General features: G+C 40.4%; 1 protein-coding gene and 1 long non-coding RNA gene across 2 annotated transcripts; both read right to left on the minus strand.

Annotated features, from left to right (window-relative positions):
- Positions 1 to 1888: 1888 nt before the first annotated feature.
- Positions 1889 to 15510, minus strand: LOC142369138 (uncharacterized). Its single transcript, XM_075451400.1, has 11 exons — positions 15304 to 15510; positions 14198 to 14269; positions 11410 to 11504; positions 9797 to 9968; positions 8307 to 8339; positions 7442 to 7474; positions 6901 to 6980; positions 6702 to 6792; positions 6495 to 6602; positions 6004 to 6171; positions 1889 to 4709 (listed from the first exon to the last, which is right to left on the minus strand). Exons 1-11 carry the CDS (start codon positions 15332 to 15334, stop codon positions 4600 to 4602), a joined length of 993 nt encoding a protein of 330 aa, XP_075307515.1. The 5' UTR covers positions 15335 to 15510; the 3' UTR covers positions 1889 to 4599.
- A 3332-nt stretch (positions 15511 to 18842) lies between these two features.
- Positions 18843 to 25218, minus strand: LOC142369182 (uncharacterized). The gene is made up of 3 exons (XR_012767536.1): positions 25070 to 25218; positions 22696 to 22836; positions 18843 to 19546 (listed from the first exon to the last, which is right to left on the minus strand). It is a non-coding gene; the product is annotated as an uncharacterized LOC142369182 (long non-coding RNA).
- Between the last annotated feature and the right edge of the window lie 556 nt (positions 25219 to 25774).

Here is a 25774-nt window from a genome sequence, read left to right on the forward strand (position 1 = left end):
CGTAGCTTACGCGGCTCCAGTGCAGTCAACAGTAAACATGGCGCCCAAGCGGTACAAACGCTCAAAAGTTTGGTTCCACTTGACTAAAAAAAGACGACAACAGAGCAACTTGCAATACTTGCAAAGTGGATATTTCGTCAAAGGGAGGAAATACTACCAACGTGCAGAAACATTTGCTTACACAGCATGCAATAACTATTGATGAATGTCGCGTTTTCGATCCGCTCCGGACTAACGTTAGTGAATCTCAACCCAGCCGCATTGACGTTAGCATGTCCTCGGCTAATACTGCAGGTAACTAACTAACAAACACTGCCTATCATGTTAGCGCCATTTGCCTCATTGTAAAAACTGCTATTAGTAACGTTAAATGAATGCCTTCTCATGTATTACATTAGATGGCCATCAGACAGAGTCTGACTGGCTCAGAGCCAGAGGGGTGCAGTACCACCTCCAGTTCACGTCTACCTCTAGCTTCTCCTTTCACCGACGCAGGGAAGAGTAAAATGACCCAGGCCAGGATAGAAGTTTGTGGTAAAAGGCTTGCACCCATTTGCCACAGTAGATGCCTCTGAATGAGGTGAATGTGTTCAATTGTATGCTAAGTCAGAGATGGTCAAAGTTGCATGTTTCCCTTTAAGTTAACCAGATGTTTCACTCAGTCATTCATTCTCATTATATATTTTCTAGGCAACCCCAGTAGAAACCTAAGTACAAAGCCCTAAACAGAGACAGTTTAACTAACATGACTCATGTTACTTCTAAACTAAACAAAGTTGATGCTAATCGACCTGTTTGTTGTCCTTTCTTTTCCAAATGAGAATCGATAAGGGAATAGAAAATGGAATTGGAATCGTAAAAATCTTATCAATTCCCATCCCTACTAAGCGCAATGCAATGCCTGCAATACCAGTCACATCAGAAATAGTCATAATAGTATTACTCTGACTGAATATTAATTTGTAAGATTGGTGTTTGTATTAACAGAAAAGGAAAAAAAAAAAGATCTGGGTTTAACTTGAATATTTAATATGTAATAAATAATTGAATACCATAAAATCTGAGAATTGTATTGTGTCTGAATGTGTTATTTAAATGCTTTTGTTGTGTGTATTTTAAAAAAAAAAATTATGTTGTGTTACCCATATCTTTTTACCATATAAAGGGAGCAAGTCGGCAACTACGCCTCTAAGTTTCGATAGACTCTGGAGAGAAAGAACCGGACCGCAGATCATGTTTTTGTCATATGTTGAAATTAAAAGAAAGCCATGAAAAAAAACCCCAAAAAACTGTAAAACTTCTGTGCTTTGACCTGAACACAATAGCAGGGGTAATGGAGAAACTACCCGGTGAAAACGTGGACATGCTCTTATGGACCTGGAGGTATTTCATTTGGTCACTGAAAAAGTCAAATATGTTATAAGCACAGTGTGTAGGATTTAATGACATCTCGCTGGAGAGTTCCAGAAATCCAACTTTAGAATGTAAAACCGTCTGCTCTCGAGTCAGAATTTACTGTCCCTTTACCTAAAGTGCATTCGTAGTCCAGATTTGTATGGAGATTGGGTCATTTCTCACCATTTAGTGACTACTTTATTGGTATTCGTTGGTGGATGATGAGCTACCAAGACTTCCAGTTCCAGCAATTCTTCCAGGCTGAGCCAAGTGGGGTGCGAGTCTTAGACAATTATTGTTTGCAGTGGCTGTCATTTCTGTAAAATGAGCATGTGATGTAGTCTTACTATGAATACTTCAACTTTTTGAGTCAAATGGCACTAACGCTACCACCACTTTTGAAAAAATTGTCAAATAAGGAGTGTAAACTCAGAAAATCAGGTAAAGTCATAGTGTTTGAATAACTTAAATAATTTCCAACACGAGTCAACAATCATTTACAAACTGCAAACGTATGTTTATTAAAAACTTGTGAAATATTACTGGGTATGCACTCGGCCAGTAATATTTCTAAGCAAGACGCCTCTGCACAGTCGTATGTCAGTTTGGTTCTTGCCTAACTAAAGCAAAACATTTTTTTTTACTGTCAGTCGTTTCTTACTGCTTAAAGAAGTAAATCCATAAAAAGCCTGAGGTAAAAGCAAGTTTTAAAAGAATCACAAATGCGCATCCAAAGCCAAAGAATTGTAGTATCTAATACACAGCACTATTCATAAAGAATAGTATAAGCTTTAAAATATATAGGAAAAAAATGTACAGTACTGTTTTCCGACATCTTTCACAGCCTACTGAGAAAGTCTTTGGATAGTTTAAACAACAAGGACAAAAGCATGGCATAAAAAAATAAAATAAAATAAAAACTTTGAAACTTCTTTAAATATTATGAGGAGCAACAGTGCTGAGAGGGAGCGGCATCGGGCCAGCGAGATAAGTTACAGGTTTTTCCATCAAATCCTACGGAAGCGTATTGCATTCACTTAAAAAAATAAAAGAACTCCGGTTTTTCTTTCTAATTTATTGTTGGGTTTGTTTTTTGGGGTAATTTTTTCTGTTTTTTTGTCTAATTTATTTTTTGGTTTCTTTTTCTGGCTATTTTTTTTTCTGTTTTTCGGGGTAATTATTTTCGCAAATATCGAGATACTTTGAAATCCTTCGAGATTATCCAGCCTGCAAGTGACTCCGGTGGACCTAAACCTTAGGTCCTAAGGTGACTCTTGCCCTCGCCCATACATGCCCCGTCTTGAACACTTTGAAACATTGCTATGTCTAGGAGATCTGAATGGGCTGTCCTTCTGAACAACCGCAAAGTCTTCAGGTGCCTGCATAAAGTCGACAAACTAATAGTTTTACCATCTACATGACTTAAAGACAGGACTATCTCCCAGTGTCTTAAACCCAGGTCAAAGTAAAACTTGATTAAACTAAACAAACCAGTCATGTTTGCTTCCATTAAATCGAGTCCTCATAAAGGAATGAATGCGTTTATTGTTGCTTTCTAAACTAAAAAAAAAATTACCCCGAAAAACAGAGGGAGAAAAATTTACCACGAAAAACAGAAAAAAATAAATTAGACAGAAAAAACTGAGTTGTTTTTTTTAAGTGAATGCAATACGCTTCCGTAAAATCCAATGTAGAACTATATCAGTTTACATACTCGAGTAACAATGTTCATTCAACGCTTTGTCGTACAATTCCACCAGCTATGTGACTGCAAAGCTAACCATTTCAAATATGATAGAGAAGATTATACTGAAATGATCTACATTAACAACACACTTTTTTAGAATCATTCTTACATTTGACAACTTTAAACAGTTAATTTAAATAAGGTCTTGGGTGAGGCTCCCAGTGTCACAGACGAAACATTCGAGTCTCTCTCGTCTTTGTAGTTCTGTTACTTCTGTCGTGTGCCGATGCATACGCTAAAAAAAACGATTGTTTTCTAAATGTTATTTTCTAAAAGTTATCGCAACTCCTCCTCAAATGCATTGATGGGGGGTGCAGTGGTGTCTGTGCGTTTGTTCTGCGCTGTGGAACACAAATCATTTCCCTGCTGCGAATGAGCAGGGAAATAAGGCCACTGCGAGCGCTCACTAGCCTGGCTGACGCGTCCACAATCTCGATGAGATGGTGGTCTGGGAACTAGGTGTGCATTTTCTCGTATTTGAGGCGTGGTTTACGAATGCCTAGAGCCGTTTATTGGGCGCTACGAATGTCTATCAAATGACATCAGGTTCTTCCCATGCTGCTTTGCGCGCGATTCATAGCCAATTGTATCACTTATACCAGATGACGTATGTAGAGCGACAGAAATTCGACGAGGAAGAAGAAGACGCGTTGCTCTTTTTTAAAAGTAAACTTGCGTTCTAAGCTACTTAAAACACTTTCTAAGGCTGCATCGAACGGTAACGTTGTGTCCGCTGCCATGTTGGATTAGACATCGTCATTGTCTTGCTGCCCCCCCCCCCCGTTCTGTGATTGGTTCCCTAACTCGGGCAAAAATAAGGGCGGTGGTTTCCAGGCTGCCTTTGCAGTGCGAATGAAATCGCGCGCAAAGCAGCATGGGAATTCCCAGGCTAAGCGCTCACGGCAAACTGACCACTTTCACAAGGAGAAGGAGCTCAGTTGGACTGATTGTTTTGTTTAAAAGCAGTCGCGGAAAAATTTTTAGTTTAAGCCTGTGAAAAGCGTTGAACTATAAACAGCTGAATCATCGCAAAGGTCAATGGAAAGCCCCCGTAATGAGCCTCCCTTGAAAAAGCAATGACTAAAAAGTACAGATTTTGTGCTAAAATAGAGCAGGTGAGAATAAAAAGTTGTCCGAAAAATATGGACTCAAATGCAATAGAGTAACAAAGTAATTGTACTTGGTTTCTTCCATTGTGTTTACATGTGTTCCCCTTGTCAAACAACTGAGACTAACAACGGGAACACATGCAAACAGAAAAACGACCAAGCTGAAGCTTACTTTGTGTTTACAGCTCATTGAGAGCCACACGAGCTGGTAGGTAGACATGATGGATAAGATAGAAAGATCTGTGGCTGTTCTGCCCGTGTCCAGGTGTTTCAAAGAGTCTCTGTTCCCATGTGGATCTTGACGGTCATCATTTAAAAGTTCCACGAAGCAACAGGAGGGACGGAGAGTTAAGAGAAGGGGAGGACCGAGGAAGAAGCTTGAGAGGAGGTGAGGAGCTGATCACACCATGCTGGCTCATCCAGGTTTATTTCAACAAATGGATCACTGGAGCAAACCGCTGAGTAAAGGAGAAAAAAAAGAATTAGGCTATATCTGCATCTTCTTTTTCACATCTTATGCAGGAAGATAACGCAAAAACCTCAAAGCAAACACAGTGTGTTTTGTTTCGCTAAACAGGGATGGCCACTGAGTAGAGCCTTTGGCAAAATGTTCAGAGGTGTAAAGAATAGAAAAATATTCCCATGGGGTCATTTACTGCCTTACTAGTACAATATACATGCCATCAGCTCCTACCTTTGAATATAACCGCCCACGGTTTCCAATGTGTGAGCATTTCCACATCTGAGCAAATGCGTTCCGTTGATGATACAACAACATTTTACAAAGACACTCTTGCCACTTTGTGGTCGGGTTTATTCATAAACATTATATGCTTAGAGTTAGAAATCAATAGTACTTGGTAAGGGCCAGAAAAAGATCCTGCTTTGGACTAAAATACATTATTTTTTGTATAATGTGACAGTCACCCTCATGGATGCTATTTTTTTTTTTTTAATTCTCTCAAGACCACTTTAGCTCATACATTCTCCAAATGTAATTAAAGGTCATTTGGGTCAAACAACCCATAGTTATTATTTTGGGAGGACTGTCTCTTATAACTGGAGTCCAGTAACGATTAATTTGTACACATGTGTACATAGATTGAATGAGGGAGACATAACCTCCGATTCAAGAAGGAAGTGCCTTAAAACTTACCACTACACTCTTTCTGATGGTTAAACATGGAGTCTCTGTTGTAGGCTAATGTTGGGAGGAATTCCTAAATGTCTACATGTAGAATCCTAAATGTTTACATGCTTGCACCTTACGCCGCAGCAAATTCCTAATGGCAATAAAAACGAATTCGGATTCTGATTCTGAATTCTGATTCTGATTTGCGTATTACTTTAATCACTTCGGGGTTTCTTGTATCGAACGCTAGTTTCAAGTTTTATTCATGACAGCTTGAATCCTATTTTGTAAAGAAAATATACACCTGTCAGTCTGTATTAGAGATAGAGAAACACTGTCACACATATCTTAAATCGAGCCAACTCTTTATTAAAAACTGCCACTCGGGTTGTGAAAACAAAAGCCTGAGACCCTGCTGATGCTGCTACCTTGGTTTAAAGTGAAGTGAGTAAACCTGTGCTGTTAACTGAAGGCATAAAATCACTATATGGCGGAATTACTTTATCGATGAGTAATTGTCGAAAAGTAGTATCGAAATCGATATTACATTCTTTTTTGTAGTCTTTATTTGCGACTTTGAACGTGTGTTTCATGTTTGGATCGGCATTAAATGATCTTACACGGGTTGTTGTTGTTTTCGTTTTGTTGCTCCTCAGCGGCATCGAAGAACAACATGGAGCCGCTCAGCGGGTCAGGCGTCTTGTCAGCGGGGTCATCGTCCGATGATAAACTGGTGTTACTGGCGGGCGCAGTCTCCACATCGTTTGTGTCCGGCTGTTCCTGTGGAGCTGGAGAGAGGAAGCGAGCACAGGAAGGACAGGTGTAGCTTTTCTTTTGCGTTTTCCGGAGTGAAAAACGACAAAAAGACTCGACACACGTTCGCCAAATGTTGAGAAAGGATACAGTGAAATTTGGATAGAAAATGAAAAATGATGTTCTAGTGGCAGCTAATCAGTGAATAACCTGGCTCTCGCACGCTTGCAAATATATATATTTTTTAATTCTAATCAATTCAAAGGGACAATTTGGCCAAGCCCAATAGTCATGCACATTAAAGATTTCTAATGCCTAAACGTGTCACCAGAGAAGAAAACATTGATTTATTTCGTACCATTTTCTTCAATGGACCCTTTTTCCTCTGTCTGTAGACTTGTGCCATTGGCTACTGGAGAGATTGAAAGGTCATCGGTGATCACAATATCTTTAGGAAATGGTTGGTCTGAGATACAAGACAAAAAAAAAGACAAACGACGCGGGTCAGGATTGTACCGTACATAAACATGTTCATTTAAATGTAATCTGTTACTAACAAACCCACCCAGGTCATCCAGGTAAACTTGTTCAAAGGTGCCAGTGGGCTCGTTGAGACGATTGGCAGGAATCGGACGCTGGAGGTCGAATGAGTAAGTCTGGAAAACGATGAAAAATAAGACGCAGACGAAAAACTATTAACAATCGCTCAGAACGGGATTGTTCAGGTTTTAAAGGGAAAAACCAAACAGTAATCTGTTTCTTACCCTGGTGGCTCTCCTGAGCAAATAGAGAATGACACACAGAGTAATGATCGCCAGGATTATCAACACCAGGATCACATACCCTGTGAAATGAAAAGAATTTGAAGGATTTTAAAGTTTAACTCGCGCTGAAAAGAGTTTTAGAGTCAATTTTTGTTTGCATAATCAAATTATCCTAAAAAATATATGACTTGATGCTTGATTATATTTTAAAGCTTAAAAAAAAAAGTGCTTTTCGTTTTTAATGGAATTGCCCTGACATGTTATCACCGTTACAACCACTAGAGTTCACTAGAAGTCCTTTGGGGCTATAATATTCTTGTATTTTCTGTAACGCTCAATAAATCCCTCCTGAAGACCAAAACCAAGAATGTTTTACTCCACCTCTCAATGCTATTGGACTTCCTATCTGTCTCTCGGCCCCGAGTTCATGAACACTCTCGGTTGGTCTTTTTATGTTATTTGATGAAAATAAATAAACAATATGGAACATCACCAGTAAAGTAGCACTACGCAAAGCACGAAAAGGAAAGCACTTCCTCACCCCAGGTGGAAGTAGTCGAGCCTTCAGTCGTTACTGAAAGAAACAAGCAGCAACTTAAAGTTCAGTAATTAGATGACAACAAATGTGATATCAGTTTGTGTTGTCACAGTTCTGCTCCCCCGGTGGAGACCAGAAACAAAAGTACATTTCAGCATCCTAACTCCCAAACCCTCTCCACTCAACAGACGTAGGATTGTCTGCATCATCAAATTATCCTCTGAAGTATCAAAGGATGGCAGATTCAAAGAGATGATTGATTATATTTCAAAGCTTAAAAAAAAAAAGGACTATTCATTTTTAATGGATTTGCCTCTCACACGTTGTCACCGTTACAGCCACTAGAGTTCACTAGAAGTCCTTTGGGTCGATAATATTCTTGTATTTTCTTGTAATACTCAGTGAATTCCATCCAAAGAACCAAAACCAAGAATGTTTTACTTCACCTCTCAATACTGTTGGACTTCCTATCTGTCTCTCAGCCCTCAGTTCATCAACATCTACTGAAAACCTGGAAATTGTGTGGTAAGCATGGGGTTCAACTTGTGTTTTTTTCTATATATACATATATATTTATATATATACATATATTTTTTAATAAATTCTTTTCTCAATTTCTCAAACAAGCGTGTACTTAGGTTTTTTAGTTTAGTCCACTTGAACATAAGGATGCAGTTACTCTCTTTTCTTAATAGTTTTTAGGAATAAATGAGGTTCTGAAACGCACACACGCACAAACGTACACATATGTATCAGTTGGCTTACAGTTGGTCTTTTTATGTTATTTGATGAAAATCAATAAATAAATATGGAACATCACCGGTAAAGTAGCACTATGCAAAATAATAATAAGAAAGCACTTCCTCACCCCAGGTAGAAGTAGTCGAGCCTTCAGTCGTTACTGAAAGAAACAAGCAGCAACGTCAAGTTCAGTAGTTAGATGACAACGAATGTGATATCAGTTTGTGTTGTCACAGTTCTGCTCCCCCGGTGGAGACCAGAAGCAAAAGTACATTTCAGCATCCTAACTCCCGAACCCTATCTAAAAAACAGACGGAGAGTTTTCTTCGTGAAAACACAGATTAGACTTTGTTGATCAAGCGGCTATTCAGCCCAGTCTCGACAGAAATAGTAAAAAATGAGTTTTTGTTAACACGAACAATACATAGTCGTTTCAAAATCCAGGCTTCAAATTTGTGAGTGGGCATACGATATATTCTGGGCAGTCTTTTTTTTCTGCTGACTGGCATTATGTCACGTGATGGAAGCCATGAGCAACGAGTTAAAAAAAAATTGTTGTGGTCTGTGACATTGTATATTTTTCTAACCCAAACCATCATCTTTAACTCTTAACCTCAACCATTAGCTGGTGGGAGCCATGTACAAAGCAGGTAATTGTAGAAGTAGAGGTTAGTCACGACGAACTTTAAATTTAAGCCTGATAGATGTAATATGAGTGAGATTCGGCGACAATAATGTTCTTGCCTAAGATGTGTTCTGAAACAGACTTTGATGTACAGTTAAGGTGAAAAAAAAATAATAAGAAATGAAAATTCCTTGTCTTTTTTGTTTTGTTTTGTCACTTGTCTTGATATTTTCACATGTATTTGTTTTTTTACTTGTATTTATACATTTGTACGTTTTGAAAATGTATTCTATGTGTATTTCCTCATTTATTTAGTTATTCTTCTTTGTGGTTCCCCTTTCATTCCATACCAACGGACTAAGAAAAAGGTCGTGAAGGATGACATTTGAACCAGACCAGCGACCTCTCGCTTGAAGGTCAGACACTTAGTGCCACCCACCACCCCAACCCTTGCACCTCATCTTTTGCCACCATTAAAAGTGGCAACTTTTCATCACAACGCAAATATGAGTGTCATCGGGAGTGCAGTGTGTAAGTATTGTACAGTTTTTGAGCCTCAGTGTGGCTAAAAAAAAACGTATGTACGTAAATGTGTGTGTGACAGTGATTTGAGCCAACTGCTGCATTGGATGCCTTTAACCAACAATAGAATTCCCCTCCTGTGATTCAAAAGGGATAGGGTCACATGATCACTGTTTGTTTGTTTTTACCAGGTAGCTATGTCTTGAGATGTGTTATTCATTTAAAGTGGGTGAGTCATGGAAGCCTAACACTCCGTGTCCTGAAGGTCTTGTTGTGTTTGAATGTGGCGTGCCGGTTGTGTGTTGGAGTGTTTCTATGTTTGGCTGCTTGTTGGATTGAAGTGAATGTGTTTGAGTGGGCGTTAGTGTTACAAGCAGCCAGCAGTTACGGAGGTTGTGGTTTGACACACAGGAAGACAAACTGAGGTACACAACTTGTGAATGTGCTGTTTGCATGAGGCTGTGGAGTACCTGGTTTGGATGAGGTGACAGCTGTCGTTTCATGTGTCGCCACAGGAACACCTTCGTCCTTCGTCCTGCTCCCTTTGGCAGTTGTCCCTTTTGAATTTGTGACCTGTGCCGTTGTGTTTTCATTTTCTGCTTTTCTTTCTAATCCATTTGTATGCCGCTCATCTTCGCTCGGCTGTTAAAGACAGAACACAGACATCCCAGATTTAGTATTTAAGCTTCACACCCTTTAGTTTTGAACGTTTCCTTTTCAAATCTGCGTCAGTTACACCGACTGAGTTCAACGGTGTTTGACTGGATGAGGCTTTTGTGGATCTAAAGGAATTAGTTGAGACTTTACAGTTCAACATATAAACATGTATGCCCACTGCATATAGAGGAGTTTTTGGAAGAAGATCCAAGATTAGAGCAAATCTTTATTTTTCTTTAATTAATAATACAATTGGGGGAAAAAAGCTGAATGGATTTGGGGTGGGAGCTTGAGGTAATTAGCTTGATTGAATAATTAGAGTAAAAAAGGGGGCAGGATTCTGCGGTAGATCAGAATGAACTCATGTATCAACCAGTCACAGCCGAACGATCTGCTTCAGCATCTGCCTTTTGTTTGATCAATGAAATGGAGTCCAACAGTCTTGATTTTCCACTGCCTAAAACGTTGAATTTAGACGGTGTGACTGGTGTGTGTTCTTATTCTTTACAACTGTGTTGAAAACACTCAAAATCCCAAAGTGGAAGAAATTAGAGTCAAAAGGGAAACGCAGCAAATCCTGGGAACCAGAGAGTGTTGGGAGCTGGAATGTTTGATCATTAGAAAATTGTTATATCTCATTTACCTAAAAGGCTTATTGTTAAAGCTCTAACTTAGTTTAAAAGTTATTTTTTTATTTCTCTGACATTAGTCTTATTCTTTTTAGTTTCATGAATATGGAAATTTTCCTCTTTAGTTGGATTTTCATATACTGGTGATCAAACTCACAACAGTGACTTTCCTTTAATCAACCTCATGCGTGCAGGTTGACTGTGTGTAGTGTTGAGCAACAATCTGTAAACTGTTAGCTTAGCAAAAAGGCTTAAAAGCACGGGTGATCAGCACCTCGAAAGCTCACCAAATGACGTTACATCTCTTTTCTTTCATTTGCACAAGAGCAAAAACAGCAATTAGTGGATCTGGGACTGTTTCTGGAGGATCATGATATACGTCCGACTGGTTCTTGTGTGTAGCGTCTCTGCTCATTGCCAGACACGCATCACAGCGACAACAAAACTGCAGCAAGTGTCTGCGCCTGCCTGTGGTTTGACAGGAAGTAGTTCTGCCACCTAAATGGCTGAAGAGGCCCAATAGTTTTATATCAAAGAAGTTTCCACTTTGACGAGAGCCAAGAGAAAGAGGGTGTGCTTTGAAATAAATGTTATTTGTGGTCAATGTCCTGAAAAATGCAAAACCATTGGTATCACCACATCAATATTTTTCCAAATTATTTCTACTCGTGAACTCCTAAACCTATCTCTATCTTTGTGCTGAGAGGAATCGGGTTTGCCGGTTTCACACCGCTCAGAAGTTGCCAGTCAGAGCCACAACTATAAGATAACCGATTCAGGTTAGTGCCAGCTGTTACCGTGGTTTCAGACAGTGCTGTTGATGTCGTGGGGCTGATGGCTTCCTTTGTAGTTCCATTCAGAGGCGGCAGGGTTGTCGAGCTCTGAGGGATTTCTTTGCCGGAAATAAACGAGAAAAGCAAAATCATTCAAATGAACTATTACAAACAGCACAATACAGAGCGGCGACAGAACATGGGAGATGTCAGTGTGGTGGCGATGCAGCGAGGGATGGGACAACACCGCAAAAACAGATGCTACAAAACATCAGGGCATTGTTGAACATGACGCAACATATTCCTGCATTTAAAACTTTAGGATTAGGGCTTTTTATGAAGCACAGAGTGCAGTACAGGTCAGTACAGAAAACTCAGGATAAGACGGGACAGACAAAAAAGTGTTTCGTAGAGATCACAACAGTATAAATCAGTAGAATTCAGCACAATATAGTTTAGGAGAACAGGACACCAGCAAAAAAGACAAAAAGGTGCAATGGACAGTAAGTTTCTGTGTGGGCCGTGGCAGGTTAGGACAAAAAGATTTGGATGAATGAAAAAAATAAATAACAAAATGCCCACAGAATAGGATATGAGACAAAAGTGCACAGTAGACCATCAAAGACTGGGTAGTAAAGGACAGAAGGGAGCTGAATGTCGAGACAAGATTCCGATTGTACACCCCAAGACCGTACAGGATGAGACAGACCATAAAAAAAACATATGACAGAGGAGTATTGTGCAGAGGTGTCCAGAATACTGCAGGATGGTAATATAGAGTTCAAGAAACTAAAAAATATATGTTGGAACAGTGCAAGAGCTCAGAACCAGGCATTATGCAAAGTAATTTAGGACGCTATGACTGCTAGTTTCCAGTTATCATAGTAACACAGAAACCTTTCCGGTCATGTTAGTTCTTATGACAGCCGGAGTCATCTGAGAACACATGAAGCCTGATGGTATACCGAAAGCTTGCTGGGACTATAAACTCACAAATTTACCGTATATAGTCTGAATTAAATCTTGCAACAGACCAGCACAGTTTTTGCAACCATAGCATGGCGACAGAATGCATGAGGGGACGCATCCATATAGACTGTACATAAAAGATGGAAGTAACCATTGTCTGTTGAAGTGCCTTAAACCTGCATTCTCTTTAATGACCAGCACAGGGCAACTTAAGCAATCATAAGACATCCTGAATAGAATTTTTACATATTGATTTGTTACCTTCTTAAACATTTTAAGAATGATCACTAGTTCCGTGGCGTCTTAAAGGATAAGACCGGTTTTTTGACATTGGGCCCTTAATTTCACATTATAACATGATGTTCTACTCACCCCTGCTTGTTGTTGAACATTTGGAGCTGTTCCGAAGATATTCGAGAGGCGTCTGGCTGCTCTCTTGAGATATTCGGCCATGAAACGGTTTCCTATGGGCAAGCTTATACAGGCACAAACTATGCTGTTTATAATTTATTAATTACTGTACACTAGCACTGATAACGTGGAGGTGCGTCGCTTACTTAAAAAAATCCAGGTTATTGTAATTTAGATTTTTTTGTGGTAAAGTGGGTGTTACTGACGTCCTCGTCGTGCTACTACCACAGACAGCCCACAGACCTGCTGCCTATTTATTCATTCGGCTAAAATTCAAAATTAGTAACCCGGATTTTTTTTAAGTAAGCGACGCACCTCCACGTTATCAGTGCTAGTGTACAGTAATTAATAAATTATAAACAGCATAGTTTGTGCCTGTATAAGCTTGCCCATAGGAAACCGTTTCATGGCCGAATATCTCAAGAGAGCAGCCAGACGCCTCGCGAATATCTTCGGAACAGCTCCAAATGTTCAACAACAAGCAGGGGTGAGTAGAACATCATGTTATAATGTGAAATCAAGGGCCCAATGTAAAAAAACCGATCTTATCCTTTAAACAGCCTGAAGTTTTGATTTTTGCACATTGGGGTCCCATTTAAAGTAAATCAGAAAATGAGGCGTGCTCACGAGGACATCATCTGGGGTTTAAATGGCACAGTTACATGCAGCGCCTTCGTGGGACGTGAGATCGAGGCAAACGAATCCTGATTGACTGATTTTTACCATCTGAGTAGTGTTCACCCATTTTGTCACCTGGTCAGGTTCATGCAGAAACACTTCTTGTTTGGGGTTAGAAAGTGTTTAAAAATGATCATGGTCCGCTCTAAAATACATTCTTTTTACAAATCGAAGGCCTTCCCCATGGACGCCAGTTTTCCGGTTGCTTTCGGTACACGCCAGCACAGCACGTTATGATGAAACATTGTCACTTTCTGTTTGGCTTTAGGAAATAACAGTCCTTTGTTACGGTTACGAATCAAAACTACTTGGCTGGGGTTAGAACCGTTACCTTCATGGCTGCTATTTTGACCCTTAACATCCAGTTGCTTTCTTCACTGCAACACCATTTGTGTTAAAAATAATTGGTTAAATGTGCTCTGCTATGCCATAGAGATGAGACAAAGGAGAGCCAACCAACACTGATGCAGCTCCAAGAGATGACCGCTAACACCGAAGGGCTACAACAGATTACGTCACTGCAAAGAGAGATCCTCAAGCAGGAGGAAAGCGACAAAATTAAAGGTAAGAGTAAGACGCCAGATTGTAGCTGCGATCACTCATAGTTCCCTCCCAAAGTTTAGAAATCTCCCAGGAAGTCGGGAGGATTTCAGTCAAATTTTGAAAAGGCCCCGGCCACTCTGTATTGCCCACAATAACGTCCCATCATTAGAGTCAGTTATCCCCTCCCCTTCTCTGTTTGCATGATCCTTACCTGGTGGAGGTATATGTGGAGGTGGAGTTGGTATCACATTTTGTCCTCGTGAAACAGAAAGGACTGCTAGAACTGAGACAGAAGCAAAACATTAAAGCAATAAACCTGCAACAAAACAACGTAAAGGAAATGAGCCATATGGCCATGGCAGGAAATCTAATCACTCAGGACACCAGCGGAGGTAAAAAAAAAAAAAGGTGTACAAAGACATTAAAACCATTATATGTTTCATACCAGAGAGGTTGGGGAGCTATGTCTGTGAACATATGTATCAGCCAAGGAACAGATTTATAAGTCACAGATATGCTTATTGACTTCTGTGGGCTCAGTTTCTCTTGACTCGCTGCAGCGACATTTCATACGTGTGAAAAATATGAATGCTGATGTGAAAATGTAAGCAGAGAGGTGACAAAAAACAGGATGGCACACTTAGTTGGTTATATTTTTACACTTTGTACTTCATATACTGCAGCCTCCAGTGTAATCTTCTATTGACATCTGATCATTTTACTCTTTAAAAGTGTAAATCCTGACTTTTTTTTTCTTCTTTTTGAGTTCATCTGAGTTCTGTTGATGAATCAATTGCCAAACACATCTTCAAGCTTGATGCTCATTAGAAAACCTGACAATTGTTGGACTTTGGTATTACTTTGCACATTAAAAGCAGCTGGTGGAATAAAAAATGTTCTAGCTGCAATTGCATGCTTCATCTCACTTCCTGCCAACTGAAAATCCATGAATGTCACATAAAGTAATTCAAATGCATGCAAATGCAGTTGTGTTACAACATCAAAGTCGGGAATTTGAATAAATCTCCTGCCGTGAAAGCAAATTTGTAAAAAAAAAAAAAAAGGGCAGTGTGGAGTAAAACCATGAAGCTCCAGCCTGATTCGGTTAAGGTGAAGACGATCTGAACTTGAGCCTCGACAAGTTTGCATTAGGGGTGTGAGGGAGCGTAAAAGCATTGAGCTAAACTTTATCGGTTCCTTTTTTATTTTTGGTTTATTTAAAGCAATGATAGCATCTGAGTGCGTCTGTGAATAAAACAAGGAAGCAAAAGTCTGAAAATGGAGCGGAAAGAGGGTTGACAGTTGAGCTAAACTCACCGAGGAAGCAGAGGCAACGCGACAGCCTCATCGTGGTGATGACTTGACCTTTTTTTTATCTTTTTACTCAGAATCGGGATGTAATCATCAGCGAGGCTGTAAAGTTTCTCCTTTCTTTTCTTGATTTTATTCTCTTATCCAGCAAGCCTCTACCTCTTTCTGCTCAGTGCTCTCAGTTTCCTCCTCTCTTCCTTTCTCGGTAGCCCCGCCACACACACACACACACAGACACGCGCGCGCACACACACACACACACACACACACACACACACACACACACACACACACATCCTTGGTAACATCCCACTGCAGGACCGAAATGAGTTTGGTGAGTTGTGGGGTCTACCCTTTCTAGTGGTCCTAGAACTATGAAAAAAATCAGGCAAGTCCCAAAACAAATCTTGATATTAAAAATCACTTTATTCACTTTATCACTTTATTTTACATGTTAGTTTTTCGCTACCAGATGGGCCAAGTTAAAAAAAAAATGCATGAGGCATGTTGGGAGAGCATCCCAAGCTGCTTTAAAGTGGTTTCCAATGTGGGGTCCAGGATTTTTGGGCCCCACGAAGACACGGGCCCCACTTTGTTGGTGGGCTCCCTGTCACAGGACCCTCCACGGTGCCTAACTCATCTCAACTCGACTTTGCCTCCTTTTGTAATCTGCTTCACGCCTCCAGCTTTGTGGCTTCGGTTCAGGAAATCGCACCCTCTGCTGGTTCAAAGAAGAGCCACGACTGAGGACCAGACCTTACCAGCCAGCATCGGTGTTTGTCCTCACTAATGCTTTTGAGGCTGAACGGGAGCAAATCCCAGCAGCCAGACGACAACAGCTGTCAAAAAAGGGAAAGCTGCTGAAACAGATGTTGTTTTAACTGCACGAGGACATACACTTTGTCATGTGGAATCCATCTTGCTGTCTGTTGCCTACTTTAACGTCACTCTTTCAAATCTCTGGTACTTTTCCCTTCCACCTACTACAGTCTCTTCCTCTATATGTCAACCTTATCTCTGCCCCCCCCCTCAATTTCTAAAAAAATACTCAAAACACTGTCATCAGCCCGCCTTGCTCTGTGCTGCACTTGTTGTGTCTCACAACCTCCTAAATCTCTCTCAGTATCAGTCAGTTTTCAGGAACTGAGTCACTGACCGCAGAACTATAGCGCCTGGTTTGACACAGGATGCAGCAGTAGCTTCACTTCTTCAGAAACACACAAGTGTAAGCCGTTTAAGACTAAATGTCTCGTTGTCATGCTTTACATAGGCAAAAAAAAAGCTCATTAACGACACCAGGATTGACCACAAAAACTCATATTTCCACGGCACTCGTGGCAGACAGATTCTGAAGTGCTTTAGTGCAAACAGAGCTTGTAGTTGTATATTTTTGAAGCTCAGTTGAAGACTTTCTCATTTTTTTTTTTTCTGCGAGTCAAAAAAAAAGTTGTCCACCGCTTTCAAGGAGTAAAAATTTTCTTTTATTTTGTGGATCAGTTAACTATGTGTAGGTGGGACTTTCTTGCAATGGCATACATGGTTTCAAAACATGAGGTTTCAGTTGGGTTAGATGAGATGATAGCAGTGGAAAGTGAGCGCTGAATTTCAAGCTTCAAAGAGCTGGCCTTGGTAAGATCTCATTTCACTTCATTTGAGATTTGCATTTCGTAAACCTACGGATGTATATGAGCAATGCTCCTTTTTCCAAAGAGCTGTGATGTAATTGGATCTGCCTCATAACTACTGACAGCTATTTAAAAACACAGAAAATGTCTTTGCAGAAGGAGCCAGGATTCTGGAATTCATGTGCATATGCTACTCTGAGACCACCTCACGGATGTAGGAAACGGTGCACGCTGCACCAGGGACGTTGCAAGGCATACAGCTGTACAGGGGCACACGCCCCCAGCCAGAACACCACCCCCAACACTGCCTTACTGTATACAGAAAATAAGCCTGTCCTGGATGTATAAGAGCATTTATTCAAATTTGCATGAACCTCAAGAGGTTTAACAGAGCTACAGGCTATCTAAGCAAATAAAAACACTTTTGAGTTCAGCCATTTAGCTTTTCAATTCCTCCTGCTGTTACCCAGGCTCTGCCCTCGCAGTGACGCACCACCTTCGACTCTGCTACACTACCTCAGGCAAACTGCTCGTTCAGTTGGATTCGAGTTCCCGAAAAAGTGGGAACTCCACCCACTTTGTCGGGAAGCAATCAACTTTGAGCAGCGCCAACGGCCCAGGGTAGAGGCGTGTTCAAGGTAGTGACGTGGTTGAACTGCCACTCAACCCATGGATTGTACACAGAAGCGCTTCATTCAATATCAACATGGAGCAGCTTTTGACACTGCTGTAGATGCTGTAATGAAAGTGTTCGACGGAAGATTCTCGTTAAAAATCGAGCAAAGAACAACCCTTGAATAATTTCTTGACAGGAAAGACGTTTTTGCCTTGCTCCCTATTGGCTTTGGTAAGAGTTTAATCTACCAGTTAGCCCCGCTGGTAGCTAAATCATACGTCAGAGGAAAGATTGGTGTGATTGGCTTAAGCTTAGGCACAGCCTTTTCTGGCCTCAACCAGTAGCAACCCAAGGGAGGCGGGTTGACCAGGCCATTTCGAATCGTATTCGTTATGGTCTTGGTCAGACCAGAATCTCGAAGAGATTTGAAAGTCTATGTTAATCAGGCTATCCTGCTGTAGCACTTCGGGTCAAAATCGGGTCTATGTTATTCTTCCTTGGCACATCAGTCGTAGCATAGTCTGAAGGATGAATGTGGGAATTTTTACCGGGGCACAACGCATGTTTACAGGGGCACGTGCCCCAGTAAAAGAATCGTCTGGTGACATGCCTGCACTGCACTCCCTCCGCAAACTACTACGAAACACCTCAAGGAAGATAATAATTAATAAGAATAAATCTCTAGGAGTTGAACCTATGAATCACCCCAATGTTATTGAGCATCTTCTGGAACGAATGAGTGTGAGCCCTCACTCACAAAGATCCAAAGGACACTCTGGTGCCAGACAACGCCAAGTATGGGGTGCCCAGAATTGTTTTGGCAGCACACGAGAGACTTGCAGTATTCAACAGTTGGTTCAAAGCTGAGGATGACTGCTGTACATATGCAGATACAACTCACGTTTTAAAATTTCCCCATGGTGAGCTGCCACTGATTTCAGACATTATTCGGTAATTCAAAACAATTTAGTTTCTCTACTGTCTAACCTGAAGAATTTAGAATCTACAAACTTGGATTTTACTGTTTTCCTCTGAAGTGTTTCGGATGAAAAGCAGCAGGAAACAGAAATGTAGAAGTACACATCAGATTAGTTCTTCAATGGAAGTGACAGGAATGATACACAAATTGATAGTTTTAGCTACTCACAAAAAACTACCTTTAAAGTACGTCGGCTGCATAAGTTTCCAAACGACCCACTCTGTGGAGCCTGTGTTTGGTTTGTCCCCTCTGGGCTACTGTAACGGCACGGTGGTACAACATGGCAGTCAGCAACCCACAGTGTCTTTGGATATTGTGTTTTATTCGGAGCCCAAAAAGAACACAAGGGTTACATTTTCACTCATGAATGTAACTTTGCATTTCTATAGATATTCCAAAATGTTACAAACTACAACTTAGGATGCAGCGCTTCGATAGATATGCTTTGTTTTTCCTTCCGCCGATACAGATGGCGCCCAGTTTCCGTCAGCTTGTCTGAAAAGGTCTAATCGTGTCTAAAATTCGGGAAAATGTAAAATACGTTTGTACTTAATGCTTTGTTTGATGTCCTATTTGACTAAAACAAATTCTCAGAGACAAAGTTTTAATAATAAGTAACTGCAAAAAGAAAAGCCTGTAGAGGGGGAAAAACAAAAAACAGAAATTGAGAAGAAGAATAAAATTTATTTTGCTCAAAATAAACCAATACCAATTTGGGTAAATCTGCACTAACACTATTCGAGGCTAAGTGAGAATTAAAAGGGAATATTGGCTGCAAACAAGCGTAAAGCATAAACAAGTCGGCCTGCCCTATAAATTGAAGAGGATGTGAAACAAGGTTTTTCACTTCACAGTTTCTGGGTATTACGCAGTCCAAAAACATAAAGGCAACAGAAAGCATGCAGTTAAATGCTTAATATATTTATTTTCATGCTAGCATGGCTGAAGTTAGGAGAGCACAGAGTACGCAGAGTAGGCAAAGTTTGGCCCTCACAGCAACCGCTCCTCTCGGTGAAATGTGCGCATCAGCTGTTGGGTGAGAAAAAGAGAACAAGAAATCCATTAAAATGCGGAAGTATGATCACTAAAATGTCATTTTAAACATTTAACCATGAGAACCGCTAATACCAAGATGGAAACTGGACAAATGCACGACACCCTCTTCGTGTTGAAACTGATCTGAGGTTGGTTTCATCTGTGCTGCAGCAGTCACCGTGTATGCATATGCTTATTATTTAGTTGGTTAGTATCAAAATAGTTTAGCGGGTTTTTGTTTTTTTTGTTGTTTGAAATTGAGATCATTTTAAAGGTATTTCTTTAAAGTGTTTTTTGCGCTAACAGGGGAAATGGCATTTGGAATAAGATGTCATTTAAATCCACTTATGGTGTCATGGTGGATGTCCTTAATATGAACATTTATGAGCTGAGTGCTGCCAACAAAAGTCTTCCAGATGGATCCAAAGTTGTGCATTTATTTTCCAAAATTCTAATCCAGTTGAAATATGGGTGAAATGCGACATTAAAGTCATTTTTTACTTTAAATGAAAGATTTTCCCTCTGACATGTTGAATGAGTATAAATTACCCTAAGCTCTCACCTTTGGGAGGCCGAAGGCTGAAGCGCTACAATTTCTCAGTTATAAGAGTCAAGATTAGGGGAAATAAAAAAAATCAACCACAGAATATATGCTAAAAATGGATTCTCACTGTGAGCAAATCCTCTGAAATAACAGATATAACTAAAAGTAAGTCAGACTGTTTATTCATTAGTTGGGAAGGTTATTGTTGGTTTTCTTACTTTAGATTTAGAACAATACGGGGTAACTCGAGAGCAGAGTCGGCTCATTTATTCAAGCGGATGAAACGGTGTATGTTAAAAAAATGAAAATTGCAAGTCTTACATTTGTGGTTGCCGCTGCTCAGATAAACTGAAATGAATTTGTCTTCCTTGGTCGACCGGTATGTTTCCACATGCTTTTGCCAACATCTTTTGCCACACTACAAGGATGGATGACCCTTGTGAAGGAATATAATTTGTCCTTTCTGTTTTTTCCTCTGTGCAGCTTTTTTTTTTCTTTTAGAAACGTGAATTACAAATTATTTTCCATCATTTTCGTCCCGATCATTGAGTGAGTCCACATTTGTTTCCTCAACTTAATGAGAATAAAAGAAAAGGAAGAGGAGGATCCCAGCTTTTTTAAGTGGTGCTTTTCTTTCTTAAAAGGTGTGTTTTTTACAAAGCTGTTGAATCAAACAGTCTTTTGTCACTTTTTGTCATTTTTTCCTCTATTTTCCAACTTCTTTCAAGAGGTCTTCAACCTGTCCCTTATATGCCTTTGTCTTTGGGATTGCATTTGCACCTATAGTCTGGCAGTGAAGCTCAGGCAGCAACGTTGATATGCTAATTGTTTTCTTAGTTCAAAGACTGATTTAAAAAGAAAATCTCAGAGAAACCTCATCTCAGTCAGTGGGGTTACATGGCACTGAAAGGATCAGATTACTGGCTAAATTACAATAAGACTGAGTTATTAAGTTCATGTAGACACCTCACACCTCATCCTGACTGAACGCGAGCGAGCGAGCGAGCGAGCGATTGATAAAAAAGTGATTAGAATGCGTACTTGATCCTGACATGCCGCGAGCGATGTCGCTCCGTCCAGCGATGACGCAGACCCCTTATAAAATCGCCCGCGCTGTCTCTATCTGGACAACATTTTGCTGCGGCGGCCCGTCCCTAAACACTTCTTATTGGTTGAAATGAACACATTGCTTCCTGTTGACAAGCTAGTTAGCAACAGGTCAGCATCACTCAGGGAATAATGGACGAGGAGAAGCTGGAATAGCACCCAATGGTTTATGACCCCAAACACTAGTACCACAAAGATCTGAACCGAAGGGAGCCAGAGAACTCGATGTTTCAAGTGAGTACTTTCTGAACCAATAGAATCACTGCCGACAAAATCGTCACGCTGCATATCAGGACACCCTCGCGAAATTTCGTCGTCGTATTGCGTCAGTTTCGCTCGCTGGCTTTCAGTCAGGATGAGGTGAAGACAAGAAATTGGATCGGATTAAGACCCCGATATAACTCGGTTGAAAGTTACACTAACCGTGCTTGTAGACGGTGAAGCACGTGGTGAATTGGACTTTGCATTAAGCTTATGCTCGAGATTCTTTCCCGCGGTCATGAACCGGAAGTCAAAGGAGACGCTATTACTGTTGTTGTTGTCGCCGCCTTCAGAAAGAAACAAACAACGTGATGGAGAATGCGCCGTTGTGCGTCGCGTTTGTGCAATAAGCAGCTCATCACAAACGAAATGTAGAGGGACGTAGCTTCATCTTGCTCTTCGTTCGCCATCTTTCCTGAATGCCTGAGTTTGTTGTTGTTGTTGGTGGTGAAGCGGTTAACCGGAAGTGGCTCTATTAGCAATAGTTGAAATGGGTACAGCGCCACCTATCATACCGGAGTATGACACGCTTTGTGCAAATGATTCGATTCATTCACCGCCATATATCCAAGGATAATTACCCTTGCTCAAATAAGGAGCATAACCCAACTATAGCTATAATCGAATTACTCTCCTCATGTAACCCCACTGACAAGATCCAATTGCTTTTTTGTTGTTGTTGTAGAGGCTTGTTCTTATTGATAGTTGGTTTTTTTTCTCTATATCTCTACGAAAGCTGGAACGTTGGACGCCTCTTTTGTGCTTCACGTGTCCAAGAAATCCGATTTCATTATAGACGCCGTTTTAAGACGTTTTCAAGCCGCAGCACAAGTTTTTTTTTTTTTCACGGATGTTTCTAAAGAAATGATTGCCACCTTTGATAGCCACGATCACATGATTCTACCAAATAGACCACAAATGTGCAGCGCTGCACTTGTTAATGATCAGTTGTTTAACCTGTTACCTTTTAAATTCTGCCTTATTTTACCCACAACACAGAACATGTACTGCATCATCGAGTAAATAACCAGCTATGTTCTCTTGTCAAACTAAAGAATATATACATATACATGTGTGTGTGTGTGTGTATATATATATATATATATATATATATATATATATATATATATATATATATATATAAATATGTATATATATATATATATACTGTATATATATATGTATGTTTGTGTGATATATTGCAAATGTGAGCAGAGGACCTTAAGGTTACCTGAGGAGGAAGTAGGGGATCGGAAGTAGGGCTTCATTGTAGTAGGGCTTTCAGCTTGGCCACTGCCAGATTCTTCATAATCTTCATCATCAGAATTTTCATCATCTTCAACATATCCTCTTGACAAGACGACAACAGCGCCTGCAAGTAACAACAGAACAGTTCAAATTTGGTAACACTGAAAAAAGCAGTTGTCCAACTGCAACAGCTTGGAGTCCATAGCATACAGCAGCGTCTGCTGATGGAAGTGGAAAGAGAAAAGGCTGTTTTTTTATACACGTAGTAGTTTTTGCTTGCTGAAAAAGCACGCGCATTTGAGTTGTTCATCACCACTGTCTGTCGCAAAGCTTTCTTTTGTGTTGCCATACAGTTTATGACTTTTTTGTTATTCGTGTTTTAATTTCAAGCAGTCAACGCACCGCAAAGAGAGTGAGGGCAACAGTAATTAAGGCAATCTTTCCCCGCGTGGCCCAGAGATTTTTAAAACCAAGATGGGCACAAAATTAAGTGGCATAGTGGAGTGTACTCTGAATTACCACCCACATTTTTTTCAAACTGCCTGTCCAGAAAAGTAACAATGGGCTCTTTTTTTATATGCCGTGACCAGGGGTGGAAAGTAACCAATTACATTTACTCACGTTACTGTAATTGAGTACTTTTTAGTAGTTTTTTAAATGTGAAATTTTTACTTTTACTCGAGTACATTTTGACCCAAGTACTTTTACTTCGCTACATTTGAAATCCCTCACGTTACTGAGTAAAACAAATATTTATGGTGAAAAATTAAATGCGGGCGGAAATTTAAATAGCTGTCCCGGAACTGAAAGTCAATTGCGTGGCCTTGCCTTGCGCGCGCCCTTTCCATTGTTAAATAATACTGGTGTGGTGGATCTAGTAGGCTACCCGCGCTTTGGAAGATGGCTGTTGCTAACCTAGACGTGGAGACTTTGGAGGAGGAAAGGTCCGAAGACGAAGAGGATACACATTCTGGAGGAGACGAAAGCCAGAAAAACCCGTGGCCAAATTTAGAAAAATTATTCGTTTTCAAACGCAGGAAAGGCAATAATGTGATTATGCAGTGCAAGATGTGCCTGCCAGCCAAAACGAAGCTTTCGGCTTTCAGAACATCGACTTCAAACTTACTTCTTTAATACACCTCGAAATCGATTAAAACAACTTGTACTGAATTTGATTCATGACTCATCCTTTTTTGCATTAAGAAACTGAAAGTAATTAAGTAACTTTTACTCAAATTACATTTTAAATGAAGTAATTTTGTACTTTTACTCAAGTAAATTTTGAGATGGGTAATTTTACTTTTACTCTGAGTAGAATTTAGGCAAAGTAAAGATACTTTTACTTAATTACAATTTTTCAGTACTCTTTCCACCTCTGGCCGTGACATATACTGAAAGAGCCCTTCGCCACATTGAGGTGACCAAAAAAACGGGAGAGCTGTATTTGCACATTGCCACATATCCTCCTCTCGGCATCGGAGAGTTGCGATCACCGCCGGTATGAGAAATGATCTGAATGAAATGAGTCACTCAGCGGAACCAACTCATCCAATGGAGGCTCCCAGGCAGTGAGAGACAGAGAAAGGCAGGACGTGTCTTTGCCTTTCTAGGAGAAAAAAAACAAGCGAGGAAAAAAAGCTGAATTGCTGTGTAAGTTTGCTGAATGTGACGCACGCCAGGTTTTGGAGAATTTGGAAGTGGGTGTATTCCATACGCACCCATGTGTACTCTGCATTGCACCACTGGGTGTGACGTGGGGTCAATTTTTCTTTTGTGAACGCTTGCAGCCTAAATTGAGTTTTGAACCGCTGGTCAAACCTTTCTGAAAGTTTGAGAAACGTGGACGTTGTCAAATATGTGGCAGTTATTTTACTTTGGTGAGATGACGCCAACTGCGGTCAAATTCAAATTTGTGTGGTTTTTCAACTAAAAATACAGTTCCTTTTTTTCAACATTTCATTGTCTGAATCAGATAAAGGGGTACATTTTGTTTCCTTTCAAATAATTATCTTCTGCTTTTTTTTTTTTTTATTACTGCTTGCTGGAATATGTCCCGATTCCCATGGCTTGATTTGACCAGTTAAATATTAAGACCACATACACCAGGGATGTCAAACTGATCCGTGAAAGGGCCGGTGTGGCTGCAGGTTTTTGTTCCAACCCTGCAGCAGCACAGCTGACTTGTTTCATTCAATCAACTGAACTGGTTAAGACCTGCAGGGCAGACAGATCAGTTTGATACCCCTGACATAGACGTTGCAATTAATTGGATGCTTCCCCTCTGTAAGACTCATCAGCACTGACTGAATATACACTTTCCAATGTTCATACCGAGATATGATTAAAAACTGACTCACCCAGAGTCCACATGAAGAGGTAAACCTTCATCACCACCATCATCAAAGCCTGCTCTCCTCTTCTCCTGCAAACACCAGCCGTCTGCCTCCTTTAAAAAGTGTACAGTGCACGGGGAACAGTGTTCAGAGTGCTTTCTGAGTAGATGACACGACAGGAACTAACTAACCACAGTGTGAATGCATCATGCGCTGTCTTAGCTGATATTATTGCTCTCTCTCAGGTTGGCCACTTCTGTCTCAGCTGTAAAATAATTTCTAACTGTTTAAAGGTGTCATGCATGCAATCAGGACAAAATCCAGCGGTTTTCTGCGCCACCAGTTTATCAAAGTAGATCGAAACAGGAGAAAAGTGTCCAGGAATTTTGCACCAGCTGGTGGCAGCACTCACTCACTTCTTGGCTACAACAGAAAGGGAATACACACAGGAAGACACGGCACACGGGGTTTGATGTATAATTTCACGATGAAAGTCACTCACTTAGTTTCATCATATAAACTTCACATTGTCTGGTTCCAAATGCCCCAAAAATAGGAATACGATATTTCCATCGTTGTTTCTCCCACATGATTGAGAGAGAAGACTGAGGTTTGGCGTATTTAATTGTTAATCTGTAACTTTACCACTAGATATCACTCAGTTCTACAGAATTTTCCTTTAACATGCAACTTAAAACTGCAATACAGGATTCCTGAGTTATTACCAAA

This window comes from Odontesthes bonariensis, chromosome 19 (genome assembly GCF_027942865.1).
Source record: "Odontesthes bonariensis isolate fOdoBon6 chromosome 19, fOdoBon6.hap1, whole genome shotgun sequence".
Taxonomy (NCBI): domain Eukaryota; kingdom Metazoa; phylum Chordata; class Actinopteri; order Atheriniformes; family Atherinopsidae; genus Odontesthes; species Odontesthes bonariensis.

Bases quoted from the DNA above. Each gene is read 5' to 3' on its own strand.
- LOC142369138 (XM_075451400.1), bottom strand. From the start codon at position 15,334: ATGAGGCTGTCGCGTTGCCTCTGCTTCCTCG. The intron at 8,340-9,796 runs GTACTCCACAGC...TGTTTCTTTCAG, and splicing joins TGTCACCTCATCCAAACCAG to TAACGACTGAAGGCTCGACT. The intron at 6,172-6,494 runs GTACGAAATAAA...TCCTCTCTCCAG, and splicing joins AGGGTCCATTGAAGAAAATG to CTCCACAGGAACAGCCGGAC.